The following is a 20,624-nucleotide window of genomic DNA, read 5'->3' on the forward strand; positions in this document are numbered from 1 at the left end:
ATGGCAAAATCATCGTTGCCACATTAGTGGAGGCTTCACACATACGCCGTTCCATTATCCTGTTAAGCGTCCGCCCTGATGAGCTCGCTGCTAACGTACCGTCACGCTTTTTTTGTAATCAGCGATCATAGCACTGATGAATAGTTTTTCAAAGTTAATATTGATTTTTATGCTTGTTATTCATACTGTAATTAACTGTAGGAAATTCTCTCTCCTCTCTCTCTCTCTCTCTCTCTCTCTCTCTCTCTCTCTCGGAGTCCAGTCACTCGGCAAAGAAAAGTCATCTTCACTCCCGCCAATTGGAAGAAAAGTTTGTATCATCACTGGAGGATTCAGAACTAGAGCTCTCATCATCAAATAGGTTATCAATATCACACTCCTCATCTAGTATTTGATTGATCTCACCTAAAGAAATATGCCTCTCTTTGGGACATTCATTGTGAAAGACGCGAAATCCAATTTGTCTCGATAAACGCCCGAAGCGTATTGAAAGAAAACCAACAGGGACAGGCAGTTTTCTAGCATAAGCGACCACCAGGAAGAGTTGCCAGGCTGGAAATAAGTTTCCCATGTGCTGAGAGTGTTACCAAATGATGTTCCTACACTTTCTATACGAGGTAAAAAACGTTATTATTACGGGGCTGACGGCTTGACAAGCACAGTTAAAGTCTTGAACGTAATATCCCGTTGAAGGCGCTACCGAGTAGATCGCGGTAAACGTATTATTACGTGGGTGACGCTTAACAGGTTATAAACTGTTTCCATGAATTCTAGTTGTCATAGTAATGCAATAATGATAAAATTGCTTTAATATTTATGTATATATACTTCCAATACATAGCCTAATTTCACCAATTTCAACGTTTTGTGTGTAGTCTTATACCCAGTTTGGAGGGTCAACACATACCGAATGGCAACAGAGAGAGAGAGAGAGAGAGAGAGAGAGAGAGAGAAGAGAGCGAGAGAGAGAGAGAGGAGAGAGAGGAGGCGGAGGAACGAAGAAGAAAAGGGATGGCGGTGGAGGGGGGGGGGTTGGGGAGAGGGTAGGTGGAGCTTTATACGCGTGTTCGTATCCATTTCTGCATAATGGAGTTTTGTCTCTTGGTACAAGGACAAGTGTCGTTATTCTTTACGATTAGTGATTCACGATACCCTTATAAATTACGGCACTGGGTGTAATGCACTATAGCAAAATCTCGTTCTGTTAAGAGTGTTCGTTACAGAAATAGGTATTGCCCAAAAACGTGCTTGACTGTCTCTGAAACCCATAGTAGACAAGTTTTTATAACCAAGTATTTTTTACAAGCTAGCTATTGAATAAATTTGTATTTTTTCTCAGTCAAAAAAAACATATGCCCCTCAATGCTAACTTTCCTCTTTTTAACGACTTTTGGATGGTCATTGCAAATTCGGCCCCATAATTTCTTATGGTGCGAAAACAGACAAGAGGCCCATGGACCGAAAACGATTGCGTCACACTACGGCGATAATCCAGCAGTAAAACATCTTCATATATCCAAAAAGTAAATAGTAAAGATATATATGCGCATTACGATTATAACAATTACACGTATAGCTGATAACGAAGCTGCATGAATAACTGGTAAACTGTTCTGCAATGACAGTTGAGTATAGCAATTATTTACAATAGGTACGAAAGTCAAGATGTCGTGACGTCATAATACAGAACTTGAAAGAACGTTCTAATTCAGAAAAATAATTACTTAAATTTGAGTCAGAGTCGAGTTACTTTTTCAATAACGAATATTTCAAATTAATCATCATAAATATGTAAAATATTGATGTTTTACTACTTATTTAAAAATTAGCCAAGAGCACGCTTCTCGTCATCTTCTACCCCAACAGCTGTTTACGCCTGGCTTGTTGTTGATGAGAAATACGTATTTCGATTGTTGTGATAAAAGTGCTCCAGCGTCTGTGGGTACAAGTGGTGTGCGGATTTATCACAGGAAATGGTTAGTTTATTGACACAAGCTACTCCGTAAACATCGAGATGGCGTCAATCTTCTAAATACCTCGAGTTGTAAGTAAAAATGTTGAACGCGTTTTGGTGAGATTTCCACTGCCGTGGGCGCCATTTTCAGTACCCTCTGTTTAAATCTGTTTAAATCTTAAAATTTGGCCTTAATTTCTAACTTTGGGGAAAATACTTACTTCGAAAGGAGAGTAGAGGTCTTTAGCTCCGTTTCTCACCAACAACAAGTCGCGACTGATGCCCATCTCGGGTGTCAGGACGCGTTATAATGTACTTTTTCGGAGGAGGGTGGCTTGCACTGATGGTAGCTGGCCTGCGTGGCCTGCTTTGATGTTTTACCCTAATATTGCCCCGATAGAATAATATAGCTGGTTATTAAAACTATAGTAGACAATAACTGTAAAAACCAGTAAATTTTCAGTATGAAATTTTTTGGAGTGCCTAGGTAGTAGGTAGTAATAGAAATTAAAATTAGTAGTATTACCTAGCTAGCTACTAGCTAGGCTATAGGCTACCTAAATTAGCTATCATGTTAGTAGTCGGACACGGGCAAGGGTACATTCACAAAGAAATTATTTTATTTATAGTACAATGAAAGGTAATCATTTTTAATAGAAACAGACACGAAGGTGACATTAAAATCTTATAAAAAACGAAAGATACAGTAAATGACAAAGTGAAAGCAATGCCAGAGAAAAGAAGACAAATTTAAATGAAAGTTAAAAAAAAATAGAAAATCAGTTCAGGCTCTGCTATCTAACCACCAGTGTTTTTGGAATGATGATTAAGAAACTAGGAACCGGCCTCCAAGCTTAGCCTAGCATAGCTTTACTTGACATGATAGGAATCATGTACCATCTTACTGTATCCTTTAGGCTTATCCTAAAGTGACAAAGGTTAGGGTAAAGAAACATTTGATATACTAGCCTATTGAAAGTTGAGCTGATTCAACTATAATGTTTAGGATAGCTTACAGTTAGGGCTGCATAGGCAATTGTAGAAGGTGCGATTTCCTAGATTGGCCGTAGCCTTGTTTTTATGTAAATAATGATTTACACTTATGTACCCTTTATTATCAATTGGGTAAGTGCTCGACATTTTGTTGATTTGTTTTTGCTACTGTAAATTTCATGTTTATGAAAAATATTTATTTTTAACAATATTTTGTTTTATTTATTTCAATTCTTGAGTGTGCATCTTCAATGTTGGCCTAACCTTAACCCTTAAGAACCTAGCTAAAAAAAACATGGAGCACCCCAGACCAGGGAGACTTCGAGGTCGTCCAATTTAAGACAAAAACACATCAATGGAAAGAGGAGATATGCAAATGCACAAAGTGCAAGGAAAACATTTCTAAACAAATTCTCCCTACCTTCCACGAAAAGTTGAAAATTACTATATACAACCCCTTGTAGGGCTTCTTTTACAAGACAATCATAAAGTTTGCCACTTTATACATAATTTTTCTAATTATTAATTTTATTTTATTTTTCAGAATTATAATTACAGTTCACACAATATCAGTAACTAATTCTGAGTATATTTCTTATAAAATATTTTTACATAAATTTACTGAGATAAAAAATGCAGTAACTTTTTGTATTACACATGTTTTTTCTAATATTTCTTTGCAAAATTACAATTATAACTGATGTATACTATCATAAAAGATAAGAACTAAAACGAACAGCAACCCCTGGGTATATTTATGTGCAAATATATAAAAAGACCTCATGTGGGAGGGAGAGGCAGTACATGCCCCCTAGAAGTCAAGTATACACAACTAAATCATGAGCTGCCTAGAATTGGCGAGCTGAGCCAGTCCAATAGTTGCCTTTAGAAAATTCATGGGCTATTGAAGTAGTAATGGGACCTTTTTCCTATGATTTCTCTGAATCGATGGCATGTAATATTGAATACACCCAGGAGGTTAATCCGTCCACCACTCTAAAACCTGTTATTGTTACTTATATGGGGGTATCCATCCATTAAAGGTTAATGAACCTACATTCTTTAATAGTATATTTACATCTAAAAAGGTAATTTTTTATTATAATGTATTTTAATAAATCAATTCTGCTGAAAGGCATTAATTTTGCCCATTGTTTTAGGAGTTTACAATAAAGAAAAATGTAAACAGCATCCTTGGATGGTATGATTATTTTACTTGTATGCAGAAAATTTAGCCTTTGGTAACCTAATGCACATGCAGCTTGGATTATCCTCATATGCTTCCTTGTAAGGTATGTATTTTTGCCTGATACAGGTCTGTTGAGAACCACAGAACTTTAGTGTATTGTGTGTTTTAAGACAAAACACTATGCAGCACTTATGATACAGGCAGATAAAACACTATGCCGCACTTATGATACAGGCAGATTACATATAGTATGAGGTAATTGTTATTAATTGGTAGGGTGGTCTGTCTCAGAAATATGATACCAGTTTTGAATAGCTGTTTTGTTTTTTGGTATTTTGCAAATTGGTCTTGACAAGATGAAAATGGCAGAGGTTAACTGAGACTACTGCCATTTACCAGGGAACAAAGGAATTACATAAATTTTTATTTACTTGGACAAAACATCTTCACGTGTCTAGTGTTGATCTTGTTAATAAATCTTTGGTTCTACCAGGGTTTCATTCATTCTGTATCATTACCTGTCTTGTGATACTTCAACCTTTGACCAATGGAATATTGGTTATTTTTACTAGCTTTGTTTTTGTTTTCAGCCCAAAATATATATGCTTAAAGCAGTGGTAATACAATCAGTCATTTTGGCTTGTACAGGTAAACTGAGTAGGCGTTTTAGAATATGCCTGATATTTTATATATTTTCATAGGAAAGGGAGAAGTAGATTGAAATTGCATGAGATGATGCATCATGACAGAGGGCACAGAATATTATCAGCAGATTGCCCAGTTGCAAAAGGCCTTTGAGAGAAAGGATAAGGCATCTCAAATAGTTTTTGGCTCTGTTATTGCAATTTTTTTTGCTCAACATAAGTTATGTAAATGTCTGCATGTGAATGATCAGTTTTTATTTTCAGTCTACAGACTATTAGTATCAAGCATAAAACCTTAGGTGGCCTTTGAAATGTATGTCAACTTGAAGAGCAGTACGTAGCTTTATGTTATGTGTAATTAGGTGTCTGGGTTTAAGAAAGTCTTCAAGATAACTGACTTGAATAACTCGTCATGGCTTATCTATCTTTGGAAATTGGAACAGTCTAACATCTTTCATTGCTGTACATAAGTATTTCATTGTTGCATTAGTATTAACTTTGCCTCACAATAGAATTTTCTAAACAATTTTTCAGTATTAAATTTTGTGTGACTAGCTAAAAACTAGGTGTACTGTTTGAAACTTTCAGGTGTTAATTAGCTGAGGAATGGTCTTTTATGAAAGACTTTGGTTTGTATACCTAAGAAAACTGCAAATTACCTTAAAAAGTGTGATTTTTTTGACATTGAGAAGTCAGTTGGGGTAGAGTCTATGATGGGGTCTGACATTCCTCTGAAAGCAGCTGGATTAAACTTTGCTTTTTGAAACGGGACTCATGGGATATGACTTTTGATATTGCATATTCATGGCAGACTGACATTTGTTTGCAAAGTCAGTGATATTCAATATTTGCAATATCAAATGGTTTTGGTTTAATTGTAAGGTATAATTTCACCAGGTCTGGTTTTCCTTTTATTTGGGTAGATTTCTTATGAGTTCTTCCTAGTTTCTTCATTCATATGGACTTTCAGCCTAATTGCCATCTGACTCAGGTGTTCATCTGCCCTCCTCTAGTGTCTTTCTACTGGCCAACATCCTATCACTTCTGCAATGTATACCAATTACATAAGTGATTAATCCACTTGTTTTCTTATCAAGTGCCCAGATCATCATAATCTTTTCCAGCCTTTGAGCACCACATCTCATGACAGCTTCTTATGTGCTGTACAAGCTTTGCGGTGCATTCTAACACCAGTTGTCAGCATTTTCTAATCACACCCCATCAGGATGTCCTCCATTTTGTATGTGAGTGTTTGTGTGTCTTCACTGTGTAGAGAAACACAGATTTTATACAAGTTTTTTAAGGTTTTTTCTTTTTTGGAGATATACTCTCATTAGCTAGTATGTATGTACAATATTGTAGTCAATTACATAGTCTTTTCCCACTTTGCCAGTACCAGTCTCTTCTATGCTTTCTTTCTGGTCCCCCCACTTTACTTCTGGTTTGTTTCATGAATTATCAGTCCTCTCTTTTTCATTCTGCTCTTCTGTCTCCTAAACAGTGTCCTCTTACTTGGTTTTTTGCGTTAATGCCTTTTCATCTTCAGACACGAGATCTTGAGGACCTTCCATTTTACTCTTCTTTGTAGCTTCTTTCTATTACAGTATTGAGTTCTGGCCAACAACAAGGTATAGTAGAAAAAAATGTGCAGACTGTAATGTATTCTCTTGGATTGGGAACTTACTGATAAGTCTGCAAAAATGATAACATTTTCTTGAGGTAGTTTAGATGCTAAACAGACCAGTATTTCATATAGACAATTGGAATTTTTTATTAGTTACTTTAAATGATCTCACTAGCAATGACATAACAGATTACGTATATAGTTAGAACTGTTGTATTTTCATCAGTATACCAGGTAAAGAATACCATATTGTATAATACTAGTACTTTGAGGCATACTAATATTGTTACTTAGGCATAAAAATTGACTAGTACATATACAGTACCAGTCTGTTTCCCTTTTCCTGTGTTTATTCAACCATTTCTGTTTTGTTAGAGAAAATATTAGGGGAAACTCCCCAATGTTTCTAGTGTTAGATTATTATGTGTATGATAGTAGTATCATGATGAGATTTCTATCTTTCAGAGAACTTCATCGTCTTGAGCTTGAGAGAGAACATTTAGCCAGGCTTCAGCGCCGTGAAAAGAGGTATGTTGATGGATCATTGGGTTTTTCAATTCTTAATAATATTAGTATTACTTTAAATGAGGCAATATATCTGGATAACTATTGTAAGGATGAATGATACTTTAAATTAATATAAAAGTTTCTCTTAAATTTATGAGCATCAGCATCAGTTGTACTGCCAGAAAAATCATTCCATAGTTTTGGAAATATAAGATTTTAGTTACGGGGAAGTGCAAAATTCCAAATCTTTTTTACCATTACTTGGAAAAAGCAGCTACTTTGAGCAATCTCATAAAAATCAACCAGGATACCCTCCTTGTTAATTATTTCACAGCTGGTCCAACTCTTGTTCTGATGGATACTGCATATATGAAAGACTATGGCTTGTTAATCTAGGAAAATGCAAATTACTTTCAAAATTTTCTATATGTATTTAGATATATGATATTCAGTTGGTACATTTGTCCTATTCATTTTTATTTAGGAGGTTTAACCCCTTCAGCACTGGGACGTGCACATGTACGTCTTTTACTGTCCAGTAATAAAAGACCGCGACATACACTTATACGTCTTTCATCCCTCCTCGAAAAGCAAAGCTGTTTTCTTCAGCTTGGATGGTTTCCAGACACAGTATTGTGTACGAGAAGTGTGCTGAAGCTCCAACCACATTTCATTCTAACCAATGAGCGTCTGATGGACGTCGTGACGTCATTTTCATAAGGGATATTAGGAGGGGTACTGGCCAACACATGCCAGTGCGCCTCAGGCTATTATCTGAGAAGGATGATCATGAGTTTGTCTGTAAACCATGTAGATTTCAATTCTAAACCTTTTTCCTTTTTTATTGCAGTTATTTTTTGTTTTTTTTTTCATTATCATGTCAGATGATAGTGTTTCAGAGTCAGGGTCTGAGCACCTGCCAAATCTATCAGATGATGATTATAGTGATAATTTCTGAGTGGTTGACAATGACAACGAGTGTTTGGAAGACATTGAACCTATTGTTGATGAAGGTTGGCAGTTCATAACTGATCCATCTTTTGACATGCGCCCCGACCCAGCCCTTCCCGATTCACGGAGGGTGACAATGGGATTCCTGTTTACACACCAGATTTCACCTGCTTATGTGATGCCTTTTTTTTTTTGTGGTGATGTAATTGACAAATTGTGTGAATGGATAAATGCTCTGGCAGAGTAGTACTTTCATTCAACAGGAAAGTGTAAGGTGAAAGGACTTCTATGGAGGCCTGTTACTCGTGATAAGATGTATGTTTTTTATAGCTTGCTGATGATAATGGGGGTGAATAAACTGCCCCATATGTATATACATATTGGTCACAAGATGCTTTTATTATTATTATTATTATTATTATTATTATTATTATTACTATTACTATTATTACTGTATTATTAATATTATTTTTTTTTCTTTGCTCTATCACAGTCCTCCAATTCGACTGGGTGGTATTTATAGTGTGGGGTTCCGGGTTGCATCCTGCCTCCTTAGGAGTCCATCACTTTTCTTACTACGTATGTGCGCCGTTTCTAGGATCACACTCTTCTGCATGAGTCCTGGAGCTACTTCAGCCTCTAGTTTTTCTAGATTCCTTTTCAGGGATCTTGGGATCGTGCCTAGTGCTCCTATGATTATGGGTACAATTTCCACTGGCATATCCCATATCCTTCATATTTCTATTTTCAGATCTTGATACTTATCCATTTTTTCCCTCTCTTTCTCTTCAACTCTGGTGTCCCAAAGTATTGCGACATCAATGAGTGATACTTTCTTCTTGACTTTGTCAATCAATGTCACGTCTGGCCTATTTGCACGTATCACCCTATCTGTTCTGATACCATAGTCCCAGAGGATCTTTGCCTGATCGTTTTCTATCACTCCTTCAGGTTGGTGCTCGTACCACTTATTACTGCAAGGTAGCTGATGTTTCTTGCACAGGCTCCAGTGGAGGGCTTTTGCCACTGAATCATGCCTCTTTTTGTACTGGTTCTGTGCAAGTGTTGGGCATTCGCTTGCTATGTGGTTTATGGTTTCATTTTTCGTATTGCACTTCCTACATATGGGAGAGATGTTATTTCCATCTATCGTTCTTTGAACATATCTGGTTCTTAGGGCCTGATCTTGCGCCGCTGTTATCATTCCTTCAGCTTCCTTCTTTAGCTCTGCCCTCTGTAGCCATTGCCTTGTGTCATCGCTGGCTAGTTCTTTAGTCTGTCTCATGTATTGTCTGTGCATTGGTTTGTTGTGCCATTCCTCTGTTCTGTTTGTCATTCTCCTGTCTCTGTATATTTCTGGGTCTTCGTCTACTTTTATTAGTCCTTCTTCCCATGCACTCTTGAGCGACTCGTCTTCACTGGTTTTCAGATATTGCCCCAGTGCTCTGTTCTCGATGTTGACGCAGTCCTCTATACTTAGTAGTCCTCTCCCTCCTTCCTTTTGTGTTCTGTATAGTCTGTCCGTATTTGCTCTTGGGTGTAGTGCTTTGTGTATTGTCATATGTTTCCTGGTTTTCTGATCTATGCTGCAGAGTTCTGCCTTCGACTATTCCTGCGCTGTTTGTGATTACTGGCACTGCCCATGTGTTTATGGCTTTTCTTTATCATATTTCCGGCGTTGAGTTTTGACTTGAGTACGCCTTGAGTCTCTGGATATATTCTTCCTGATCGTGTCATTCATCTCTGGGTATTTATATCCCTCCTTCCATTATTCCCAGGTATTTGTATCCAGTCTCATCTGTGTTGTTATTATTATTATTATTATTATTATTATTATTATTATTATTATTATTATTATTATTACCAGTGCCATAAACATTCATTGATGTATATGCTGTTTCTGTATGAAACCTAGGAATAACTGTTTCAGTAAGAAAACTAGTACTGCTATTACCATTACTACTATTTTACTAATACCTTACTACTTTTTCTGCTACTTTATTTCTACTACTTTACTACTATTTCTACTACTTTATAACTTTTGCTACTTCTGCAATTACTTTTTCCACTAAATATTCCTATTTTTTCTGACATCCTATTTTTTTTTTTTTTGACAATGGGGTAAAAAATATTCATTGATATACGTATACACAGTGATTTTACATAAGAATATAAAGGAAAAATATGAATAACATAAAATTTAGGTGGAGCAAGTAATGATTGATACTCGTGGTTGACATTGGGCCTCATGCGGTATGCAAGCATTTGCAGCAATGCAGCTGGCTGGTGGCGAAGGGGTTAAGCCCTCCTAATGGCAATAGTAAAGTGACCTTTTCATAAGTATTATGTTTGCAATTATTTTCTTCTTACTAGGCATGAGCAGTTGAGATCCAAGATTAAAGCTTTACATCAGGAATTAATACAAGAAGAAATTGAGTCAACCCAAAGGGTAACCCTTCTATTGTCTCAGGTAGACTCTGTACGAAGGGAGTATGAATTGCTAGAGGCTAGAACTGAAAGACTACGCCAAAAGAAGGTAACTATTCATTTATATATTTCATTTTCTTTTAAACTGCAGCTAAATATCCATTGGAGAATTATGATGTAGTGTAGACATCAAGGTCTTTAATTTATTCAATACTTCACAAGAAAAATGGTGCTGTATTGTCAAGAATTTCTGCGAAAAATGTGTGTTGGATAGTGCCAGATAAGAGTTACCAATTACTAATTGTGGTTTAGACACAAAAGTGCATTTTTGCAGACATTATCCAGTTTTAACTTTTATATTTGTAATGTGTCTCCGGCATTAATGCTTCCAGAAAGCCTTTGAATCCTTAGCAGTACCTCTCATCCAGTCTATAGCTTCTATAGTCTTCAAATGTATGTCTGCTACAGAGGTTAGGTGTGCACTTAACAGTACCAGACCTGTAAAGTTTATGAACCAGAATCATTTTATATTATACCAGTACTACATACATGCTTTGTATTGTATGAAACTTGTGTAAAGTAAAGTTTTTGAACTAGAACCTATGTAGTTAGTATACTAGAACATTTTTTTTCATTGAAGGGGCAAATTTGAATGTAAGATTCATAGTTAGAGTTAGAGGTGAGAGTACTAGTACATAAAAGAAACTAGCATTACAAATAAGATGTTTATGGTCTTTTCCTGTTTAGAAACATCATTTTCAAAGTTAGTTATTTGACTTTTTGCCAAATATTAATTACCATCATGTAAAGTTCCCTATACTAGTGTGTAAACAATAGTTTAATATTGTAGTACGTACACATACATAATTTGAACCATGCTGAATACCTATAGTTATATTCATTCTTAGAAAACTCTTTAAATTAAACATAAATTTATTTATTTCAGCGTCAATTTGAGCTGCTTGTAACCAGTTCAAATCAAGTGCCTGCCTATGTTGGTACTTCAAGTTATGGTGTCCAAAATATTAGTGGTCCAGGTAAGTAGTTCATAATTAAAGGAATTGTAAAAACTACACTTCTGATTCTATTTAGGTTGAACCAGCAGAGGAATAGTAGTTAGTTTATTTGTAATGGGCATCTACAATGATAATTTAAGTTGAAATACAATAATCAGAGCCACCTTACATTGGATTGCTCTTTGTAAAAAAAAATTGATGATACACTATTTTATTTCTCATGGTTGAATGATTATATCTTTATTCAATGTTTGCCTATCATAAACAGTACGATAGGTTTTATATTCAAGAATTTACAGCCACTTTATGTGTCTTTGGAATGTTTTTATATATATTTTAAAGGCAATTTTTAAATAATATTTCTGTAGTTATATTATCGGACACCACCTATAGAACAAATGAAGCTCATAATTATTGGTATTCAAAGTCATCAAACATTTGTATGGAAGAAGCTTTAGAGGTCACTAATAAAGTAAACTAAAGCACTATCAAATGACATTTTATTGGATTTTTTGTTCTTCTTTGCTTGGACATTCAGCATCCTCTGTATATAAATGCCTCAGATTCAAAGATCTTTAGATCTTATTTGTTTTGGAATTGCAGTTTCCTCACTTGACTCCTATACTTTTGTTTTGCTTTCTTTTAGATATTTACGCTATTATTTTATTCCTTTAATCCTTGTGTTTTTATGTTTTTCTGATTATGTTTGCACTGTGAACATTACTGTTCTGTCTTGCAGTATTATTTAGGTTTGTTGTATACATATTTGAGCATTAAAATCTTTAAAATGTAACCAGAGTTTTTATATTATGGTGTTGATTTATTATGTCAAGTTCAGTGCCTTATGAGAAATTTGGAATGAAATATTTGGTCTGTTTTCTGTGGTCAGGGAAATAAGGCTTCTGTAAAATAATTAACGCATTTCTAAAAAACTATTTTATTTATTTTGCAGGACAGTTCAGTAGCACACATAGACCTCAGCCAGATGCAATCAGTACTATTAGAACATCGCTTCAACTCAATGAACAGCAAATCCAACATCCTATTGCTCCTTTCTATTCACCATCTCTTCAAAATGTATATCCCTCAAGCAATACTATCCCTGCAAGTTCACAACTACCAGGCAATAAAGCCCAAGCCCCCATGGTGATGCTCTACCCTCAGACTGCAGAGCACATAAACCTTCCTCAAATATCAGTGCCCCAGAATGAAGGAAATGTTTTGGGTCCTTCAGATTATAACCAACTTTATTCCAACAAAAATATTGCGGACAATTCAGGTAACGCTGCCTATAGTCCCCCAGACACTTGCCAAAAGGGCCTCTGGTGACTCTCATCTTTCTGAGGATAATTTTGCAGCACACATGCCAGGCAATAGAAGCCAGTATATAACAAAAACAATTCCAGGGAAAGAGCAAATATCAGAGGTTGTAGTTGTTCATGATGATGAGGATGAGGTATCCAATAACAACATGAATAGAACATCCTTAAGAACTGGTTACCAAAACAGTGAAATAAGAGTGATTAGCAGTAACATTACAACTGCTAATGACCGTGCTTTCATTAAAGGACCTGGAATGGCATCTGCCTTTTCCCAACCCTCTTCAAACCTTACATATCATGCACAAGGATTGTCATCACAAGATCACATTTTGCAGCCACACACTCTCTCTGGTCACTATCCCCACCCGAAATCTTACAACCTTTGCATCATCCTTTACCAATACCCTCCAAATCACACGAAGTACAAACCACATTGGAAAGTGTAGCCAGAACAGATTTTCATCCAGCATCGGCTAATAATCAAGTCACTTTAGGATCATCTAGAGATTATGTTAATCAAATGGAAGATATAAGAAGTGCAAATCTACATGCAACTCACAAAGAGTTAGGAAGTCCATTGGCCGAGCAAGTAGTTTCAAGGAGAGAGCTAGAAGTGCTGGATGATCATTCACCCCATGAAAGGGGCCTGGGATTGGAGGATATTAATTATGAGACATGTATGAAGCAAGAAGAAGAAATGAGAAATGTTCCAGAGTCACTGTGTCCAGCGATGAAACAGCTTTCACATCAGTATGATTCTATAGAGGAAGAGAAAATTGGTGATCATGATGTTCAGATTCTTAATGATGTTCCAGATGAAAGGAACAATAATGATGTAGCAGTTGATAATGATAGATCTATTTTAGGAATGAAAGCAGTTGACACAGGATTACAAAAGGATCCAGATGTGATTGAAGCAGACCCTGTTGAAGAACAGACCCCAGAGGTGATTGAAGCAAATCATATTGAAGAACACACCCCAGAACAGATTGAAACAGACCCCATTGAAAAACAGACCCCAGAAGCGTGTGATTCACGGAGACCAAGTACTACAGGTAGCCAAGCAGAATCAGAATCTATTCCAGAGAGACAAAAAGACGTGACCCCAGGCTCTCTTGATAGTGAGAGGATAGTTACAATGAAAAGTGATTCGAGTGAAGAAAACGAACCAGCACTTCCTGGAAAAAGTACCCCGGGAGAAACTACCCAGTCACCATCTCGAGAGACCAGTTTCTCCAAGTCATATCCTCAAAACATAACTAACAAGGTTGATGAAGATGATGACTCTGATTTTTTTGACAGAGAAATACCAGTTACTGGTGAGTAGTAGAGAGGTTCACTGAATCCAGGTTCGGTGCTTATTGTTAGAATGATTTCAGGCTTCATAATTTTATTTATTAAGAGTTCAGAATACAATACAGGAGTATACAATTGATTTAAAAAGAAAGTGCCAACATCTGTTAGATACTGGGAAAGGCAGTGCTGTACATATTTGGAAGTGTTAATTATAGTCTTATTTTTTCCTTCACTTTTTTTTAATTACTCAGTTGAATTGGCTTAGGTAAAATTTAATTTTCAATTTGTAAAGGTTTTTGCTAGTTTTTATTCTTTTCCTTATGCAAGGCTGAATGTTGTGATTTTCTAAGGGCCTAATTATACCATTGGATTTTCATGGAAAAAGTTGGGTCACCTTTAAATGTCATGAATCATACTTTGTAAGAGATAGGAAAATGAAACTATGATTGGTTTTGATTGAATCCAACTTGCATTTAGATCATTGTTTTGTATGTTCCCGCAATTCAGCATCGGAAATGTTAGGGAAAAAAGAAGTCTTTGCAGAAATAGTGCATAGGAGTGGGCTTCACATCATCAAAATGTAAAGCAAATAAACTATTGGTAGAAAAGGACTGCAAAATTGCTGTTTGAGAGAGAGAGAGAGAGAGAGAGAGAGGGATTTTGACAGAGGAAAAATCTATTTCTGGGCAAGGACCTGTGTCGCCCAGTGAAATGTCCCTTTAGCACTCATTTCTAAGGTATAAATATTGCTATAAATACCAGAGAAAAAGTTAAATGGTAATGCCAGAGTATTCTGGCTCGCTTACCTTTATTTTTATTTTAAAGGTGTCGGTATGGTAACTGGGGCGAGTGAAACCACTACCAGAGGTCCCTTGCCATTTAGTCTCTTCCTCCTTCAATATCCCTCATCTACAGAGGAGCCGATCTAAGCCCCACTACTCGCTACTACTATGGCTAGTGCCTCGGATCTAATTCCTGGAGATAGCACCCAAGCTTGGGCCAAATAGGGAGGGAAAAAAGAAAAAGGGGTGGGATTTCACTGGGCGACACAGGTCCTTGCCCAGAAATAGATTTTTCCTCCGTCAAAATCCCTTTTCTGGGCTCGGCCTGTGTCGCTTCGTGAAATAGTACCAGAGAATTGGCTCCACAGGCTTGGAAGAAAGGAGTATACAATTAAACTAAGTTAAGGTAAATAAAACTCGATTAAGATTAATTGTTATAATCTAGATAAATATGTTACAGTAATGAGAATAACAGCAAGTTTAAATGAACCTTAAAAGCTAAACTATGTACAACATAGGCTAACAAGCCTGTTGAAGCTTATACAATACAAATGGTGCGAACTAGGGAACTAGTCCCAGATACAAAACAAAGCCGAAATCTATCACAAATATATACATTAAGTGCCATCCAAGGTACAGTACGACTAACAATGACGACTGAGCTACAGCAAGAATGCTAGCGAGGCAGGTAGGAGAGAGAGGTGTAAGGAGAGACATAGAATAAACTACTTACTACCAAGTTAAGCAGTGTCAGGGGAAACTGTGTTTGTTCCGATACGTAATACAAACCCTCGGTCCTTTAACAATAGGGAAGGTAACTAGCGGCAGCTGGGACGGTCGTAAGCTTCGAACAAGGGGAGAACGGTAGTTAACTGCTTGTCCGATCGTGCGCGCGCCCGCGCGCCCGAGAGGTGAAGAATTACTTTTGCTTTCGGCCGCGGGTGTGAAGGACGTGTTCGTCATCGCTCTCTTGCCCGGCTTCAATCGTCGTATGCTTTTGTTTTTTTTTTTTTTTTTTTTTTTTTTTTTTATTTGTTGTTTTGTTTTCTACTAACTGGTTTTGGTTTGACTTTGTGTGGTGCCCAAAATGAAAACTGTAAGTTACACTGTTTTCATTTTCACTTACTTAATTGATGAATCAACATGGAGCTATCGCCGTAGAGACGGCGATTTCCGCTCTTTTCATGTATTGAACCCTTGAATTATGTCTCGGTGCCGAGGGCGGGTTGCACTCGCGCCGAGTCCATGTATTTGGGCGAAAGTGTGTAATTGAAAGATGTAAGTACTCTTTTTCATTATATTTTTGCCCTGTGCGTTCGTTGCCGAGGAGCTTGATTGCGCTCGGCAAGAGCCTCTTATTTTGTATGAATAGAATGCAATGAAAGTGGATTCGCAATGCAGTTTTCTTTTCATTTTTTTCATTTATTAATTGCATCAAATTTAATTTTGGATCAATTTCCGCTCTTACCCGGGAATTAATCCTTACGATTTATTGCTGTGAAAGTGAAAATAGCAAGTGCAGTATGTTCATTTTCATATTATTTATTTATGATAGCATCATATTATTATGGATCAAGTTCCGCTCTACCGGGAATGATTTTTCCCTCTTTAAGTTCTATGAAGTGAATCGCAAGTGCAGTATTCTGTTTCATTTCATATTACTTTTCACTGCTGTGCGGGGGTAGGGGAAGCGAAGGTCTGCCAGGAAGTCGTCGGAAAGCTCTCCCGCGACTCCCTTGGTATCCGATTCTTCGTCTTCTTTCCTGCCCCCCCGCTCAGCTTCCTCGTATTTTGTTTTTGGGGTCTTCCTTCCGTTTCGGGGTGGGGCATGTCTCCCCCCCCCGTGCGTGAGGGAACCCCTCTTACTAATCTGTCTGTGCTACCGCAGGTGCTACAGCCGTGGGAGACGACCTTGGACAGGTATGGACCACTGCGGCTGCAGGGCGTGCTAGCATCCACGATCTGCTGCAGAGTCTAGCAAGGTCTGGGGCGGTGACCTTGGAGTGGTCTCCACTACAACCTTCACGGCCGCTTATGCTGCTTCCCCCCACTGGTCTACACTCCCCATGCTGTGTCGGTGACGCAGTCTGCCGCTTATAGGGCCGGTCGCCGCCGTACCGAGGAGGGGTATATGCCGCCGCCGCCTGTGTTTTCTTCGTGTTGCCTTGCCCCAGACTTCCGCTGTTCAGCAGCTCGCCCCTGGCGACGGCCGCCAGTACCACGCTGGCTGCCGATGATTCTACGAGGCGATGGCTGGGCCTGCCGTACCTGTCTCTGATGTGGTTCCCGCTACTGGCTTGGCTGTCCCTTCTGTGTTTACCGCTGCCGCTGTCCTGCCGCTCCTGAGTGGTTGCTGTTCCTGTCGCCTCTGGTTCCTGCGCCTGTCCATGCTGGTCCTGCCCATGGTGTGTCTTCCCAGTCCCAGGTCCTTCCGGACAGGTGCAGTCGGGCCGTGTTGCTTCGGCAATAGGCCCGACTCCGGCCTGGATGGAGGACCTGACGACTGTCCTGCGTGAGCTGACGAAGAAGAGGAAGGTGTCATCTTCGTCTTCGTCTGTTGCTGCCTCTTCCCCTTCGACTTCTAAGGCCCATAAGCCGAAGAAGAAGAAGGCTGCCTCCCCCCCCCCCCCCCCCTAAGAAGTCTCCTTCGGGAACTTCTAAGGGCCCGTCCCACCTCGGTGGGCGAGGGGGGTCCTTCTGCTGGTCCTCCTGCTCCTTCGGGAGCGGGGCCCGTCTCCCCTTCCGTAAGGAAGAGATAGACGGGGAACCAGAGGAGTATCGGTTAGCTCTGGTACTTCCTCGCCTGGTGCTAGCGGCGATGCCGCTACGCCAGGTTCCGGCTCGGTCTCTCGTTCGCGGGAGATCCCGAGTGTACGCTCTCCCTCGGGGAGACCGTGCAGCCAAAGTTTCGGCGCCAGAGTTCGCTCGGCGCCAAGACCACGGCACGGAGCAGAAGGCTGGCGAGAAACCGCTCAGTGACTCTCGCCAGGCCAGCGGCCGCATCTCCGTCAGCGACCAGCTGGTAACCGGGTTTTGTTATTTCCCCCTAAGAAGACTCCTTCGGGAACTTCGAAGGGCTCGTCACATTCCGGTGTGACGGGGGGGTTCTCTGCTGGTCCTCCTGTTCCTTCGGGAACGGGGCCGTCTCCCCTCTGAGAAGAAGAAGAAGACGGGGACCAAGGGTGGTGCTGGCTACCGCGGGTACACCCTCGCCTGGTCTTGGCAGCTCTGCTGCTAAGCCAGTACCGGCTCGGTTTCTCGTCCGTGAGAAGTTCCGAGTGTACGATCTCCTTCGGGCGTGACCGTGCAGCCAAAGTTAAGACGCCTGAGTTCGCTCAGCGTCATGACCGAGGCACGGAGCAGAAGACTGTCGAGAGCCGCCTCAGGTGACTCCTCGCCAGGCCAGCGGCCGCTCTCGCAGCGACCAGCCGGTACCTCGGATGGACGTGACGGTCTCTGACCGGCCACGGGTTGAGGCTGGGAAGAGGTCCCCCAGGTCCCCTCGACCGACGGTACCAGCCTCGGCTGGTACCAGCGGTTTGACGTGCCGCGAGGACGCTCACCGGTCTCACGGCGAAAGCGAGCTCTGCAGGTCACCTGACCGCCGCTCCCACAGGGACCGGGCGGATACGGTGACCAGCAGCAGCTCGTCTGACGCACGGGACCGGTGGGTCGACGTGCTCAGTCGAGCCGCTCGCCACAGGTGAGCAGCACGGCCAGGCCTGCAGATCGATCCCCACCGCGGGTTGGTGATCGGCTGCAGCCCCCCACGTACGCTGGTCCTGCCAGCGAGCGGGGGGGGTGGGGGGGGGAGCGTCAGGTCTGTCTCTCCACTACCTTCAACTTCCTCGGGTACAAAACCGGGAAGAGCGAGGTAGCTAGGAGTGATCGTGAGAGGTGCGCCGCTCACGATCCCGTCACGACGCCGCAGTGCCACGTATGGTCCTAGGACCAACCAGGACGTACGCGCAAGTGATTGGAGGCGACCGTCAGGGGGAGGCGGGGGTAGCGTCAGTTCTGTCTCTCCGATACCTTAAACTACCTCGGCAGACGCCAGGAAGAGCGAGGTATATAGGAGTGATCGTGAGAGATGCTCGCTCACGATCCCGTCACGACGCCGCACGTGCCAGGTTGGTCTTAGGACCAACCAGGACGTACGCGCAAGTGATTGGAGGCAACCGTCAGGGATCTGTTGCTGGTCCTTCTTCTGAAGGAGGAGGGTCCCTGGGTAGCTGCTCTTGTTGGAGGGACTGGACGGTCCTACTCCTCAAGACGCTGTAACTTCCGAGATTCAGAGTAACTTTACCCAGGTTATTGCACTGATTCGTCAGCACCAACAAAAGGACCGGGGGGAAGGATCGCCGCTCCCACCAGCAGAGCCAGTCTCTGCCTCGAGTCGTTTTGGGGCCCGAGAGGGAACCCAAACCGACGGTGGGTATGCCGCGATCGGAGCTTGCCGTTCTGTCTTGAACCAGAGTCTCTCGTCTCCCGGACAAGAAGGCTCTCTCAGTTCTGGCCGGTCGATCAAGCTACTTCCACCTCCTCTACTGCGACAGCGGCGTTTCTACGTGTCTTCGGACACCGTATTTAAATTTTTTTACCTTCGCGGTCCTCCTGAGAGGTTTCGACCTCGACGAGGACTGGAATGAGTCGGAGGACGGTATCGGCTCTCTCCTGTCAGGTGTCGATCAGCCCCACCCAGACGACGTTCACAGTGGCGGCAGACCCTTACCTACAGTGAGAGTTCGTAACCCTCCTCGGGGGAAAACGTTTTCTCCTGACGATACGTTTTCCCAGACTCTGAGAGAGGCCATCGCCGCAAGGCGATGGCTGCTCTACTCTTCTCCAACTGCTAGTTCCACTGGGAGGCGAGCGGGAGTATCCAATTCCTCCCCCATTCCCTCTCTCCTTACGGCTACGAGGGAAAGGGGAAGGATCCTACAGAGATTTCTCTGTAGGATCCCACGTTGGGGACTGCGCTACCAGGGGGGACCTTCGGGTCCTACTGACGTAAGCCCCGGTCGTTGAGGATGGGATCCTGCCCCATTCTCGATTTCTACGGGAATCGAGAGGACCACCAGCCGATATCGTTTGACGAATTCGGTGGGGTTGTTTCGCAGACTGCTTAGAATTCTACGGAATTTCTAGCGCATTCAGAGTGTTAGAGTTTTTCTTACGATCTCCAAACACTTAGGCGAGACCACGGTCCAAAGTGAGCGAGACGAGAATCCCCCCGATATGTTACACGATAATCGGGAACCTCGCCTATGCTCGAATTCCTGGAATTTCTAGCATTAGGAAGAAGACTGCTGCTGAAAGAAGACTATCTCACAGTAGGCGACCAACCTGGAAATAGAGAAGAACGGACGGGGGAATATCCAGTTTTGGCTGGAACTATCGTCTTAGTATTCTGTTCACCATGAAGCTTTCCTTCGAGGAAGACTTCTCCTTCACTCTCTTTAATAGAGCAACGAAGGTGGTCGATCTCCATCCTTATTTTGTTTTTCTTGAAGGAAAGAATTTAGGATGGAGATCGTTGTTCAGAATCCTACAAATATACTACGTATATTAACCTCGCGACATGATTTCCTGCTAAAGCAGTTGAATGGTCCGAGGGGTAGGCGCATATCCTGGTTTTATTCTACGGATTGCGACTTAGACGAAAAGTCTTCTAATTGAACTGCAAACCGGGTTGCCTGCAACCTCCCAGGAGTTTCCAGTTTCAATTTTATATATTATGGTGTTGTCACAACAACACCATTTAAGCTTTTATATTTTACCGAAATTCGTTTCGCTTAAATACTAATTGCTCGAGCATATCTTTTTATGCCTCGGTGGTTCTAGCCGAACGCATTCCTTCGTGGAAAGGATTACTTGGCAACTCAGGATGACGAGTCAGCGACAGCTACTGCGTATTGA

General features: G+C 40.9%; 1 protein-coding gene across 1 annotated transcript in view; it reads left to right on the top strand.

The window, feature by feature from the left end:
- Positions 1-6,785: 6,785 nt before the first annotated feature.
- Positions 6,786-20,624, top strand: part of LOC135194992 (uncharacterized) — a 28,470-nt gene continuing 14,631 nt past the window's right edge. Inside the window, exons 1-4 of the mRNA XM_064221245.1 lie at positions 6,786-6,932; positions 10,236-10,398; positions 11,236-11,326; positions 12,258-13,946. Of these exons, the coding sequence (XP_064077315.1) occupies positions 13,148-13,946 (799 nt within the window). The 5' untranslated portion in view covers positions 6,786-6,932; positions 10,236-10,398; positions 11,236-11,326; positions 12,258-13,147. The remainder of the gene's footprint in view (positions 6,933-10,235; positions 10,399-11,235; positions 11,327-12,257; positions 13,947-20,624) is intronic.

The sequence above is a fragment of the Macrobrachium nipponense genome, chromosome 15 (assembly GCF_015104395.2).
Source record: "Macrobrachium nipponense isolate FS-2020 chromosome 15, ASM1510439v2, whole genome shotgun sequence".
NCBI lineage: Eukaryota > Metazoa > Arthropoda > Malacostraca > Decapoda > Palaemonidae > Macrobrachium > Macrobrachium nipponense.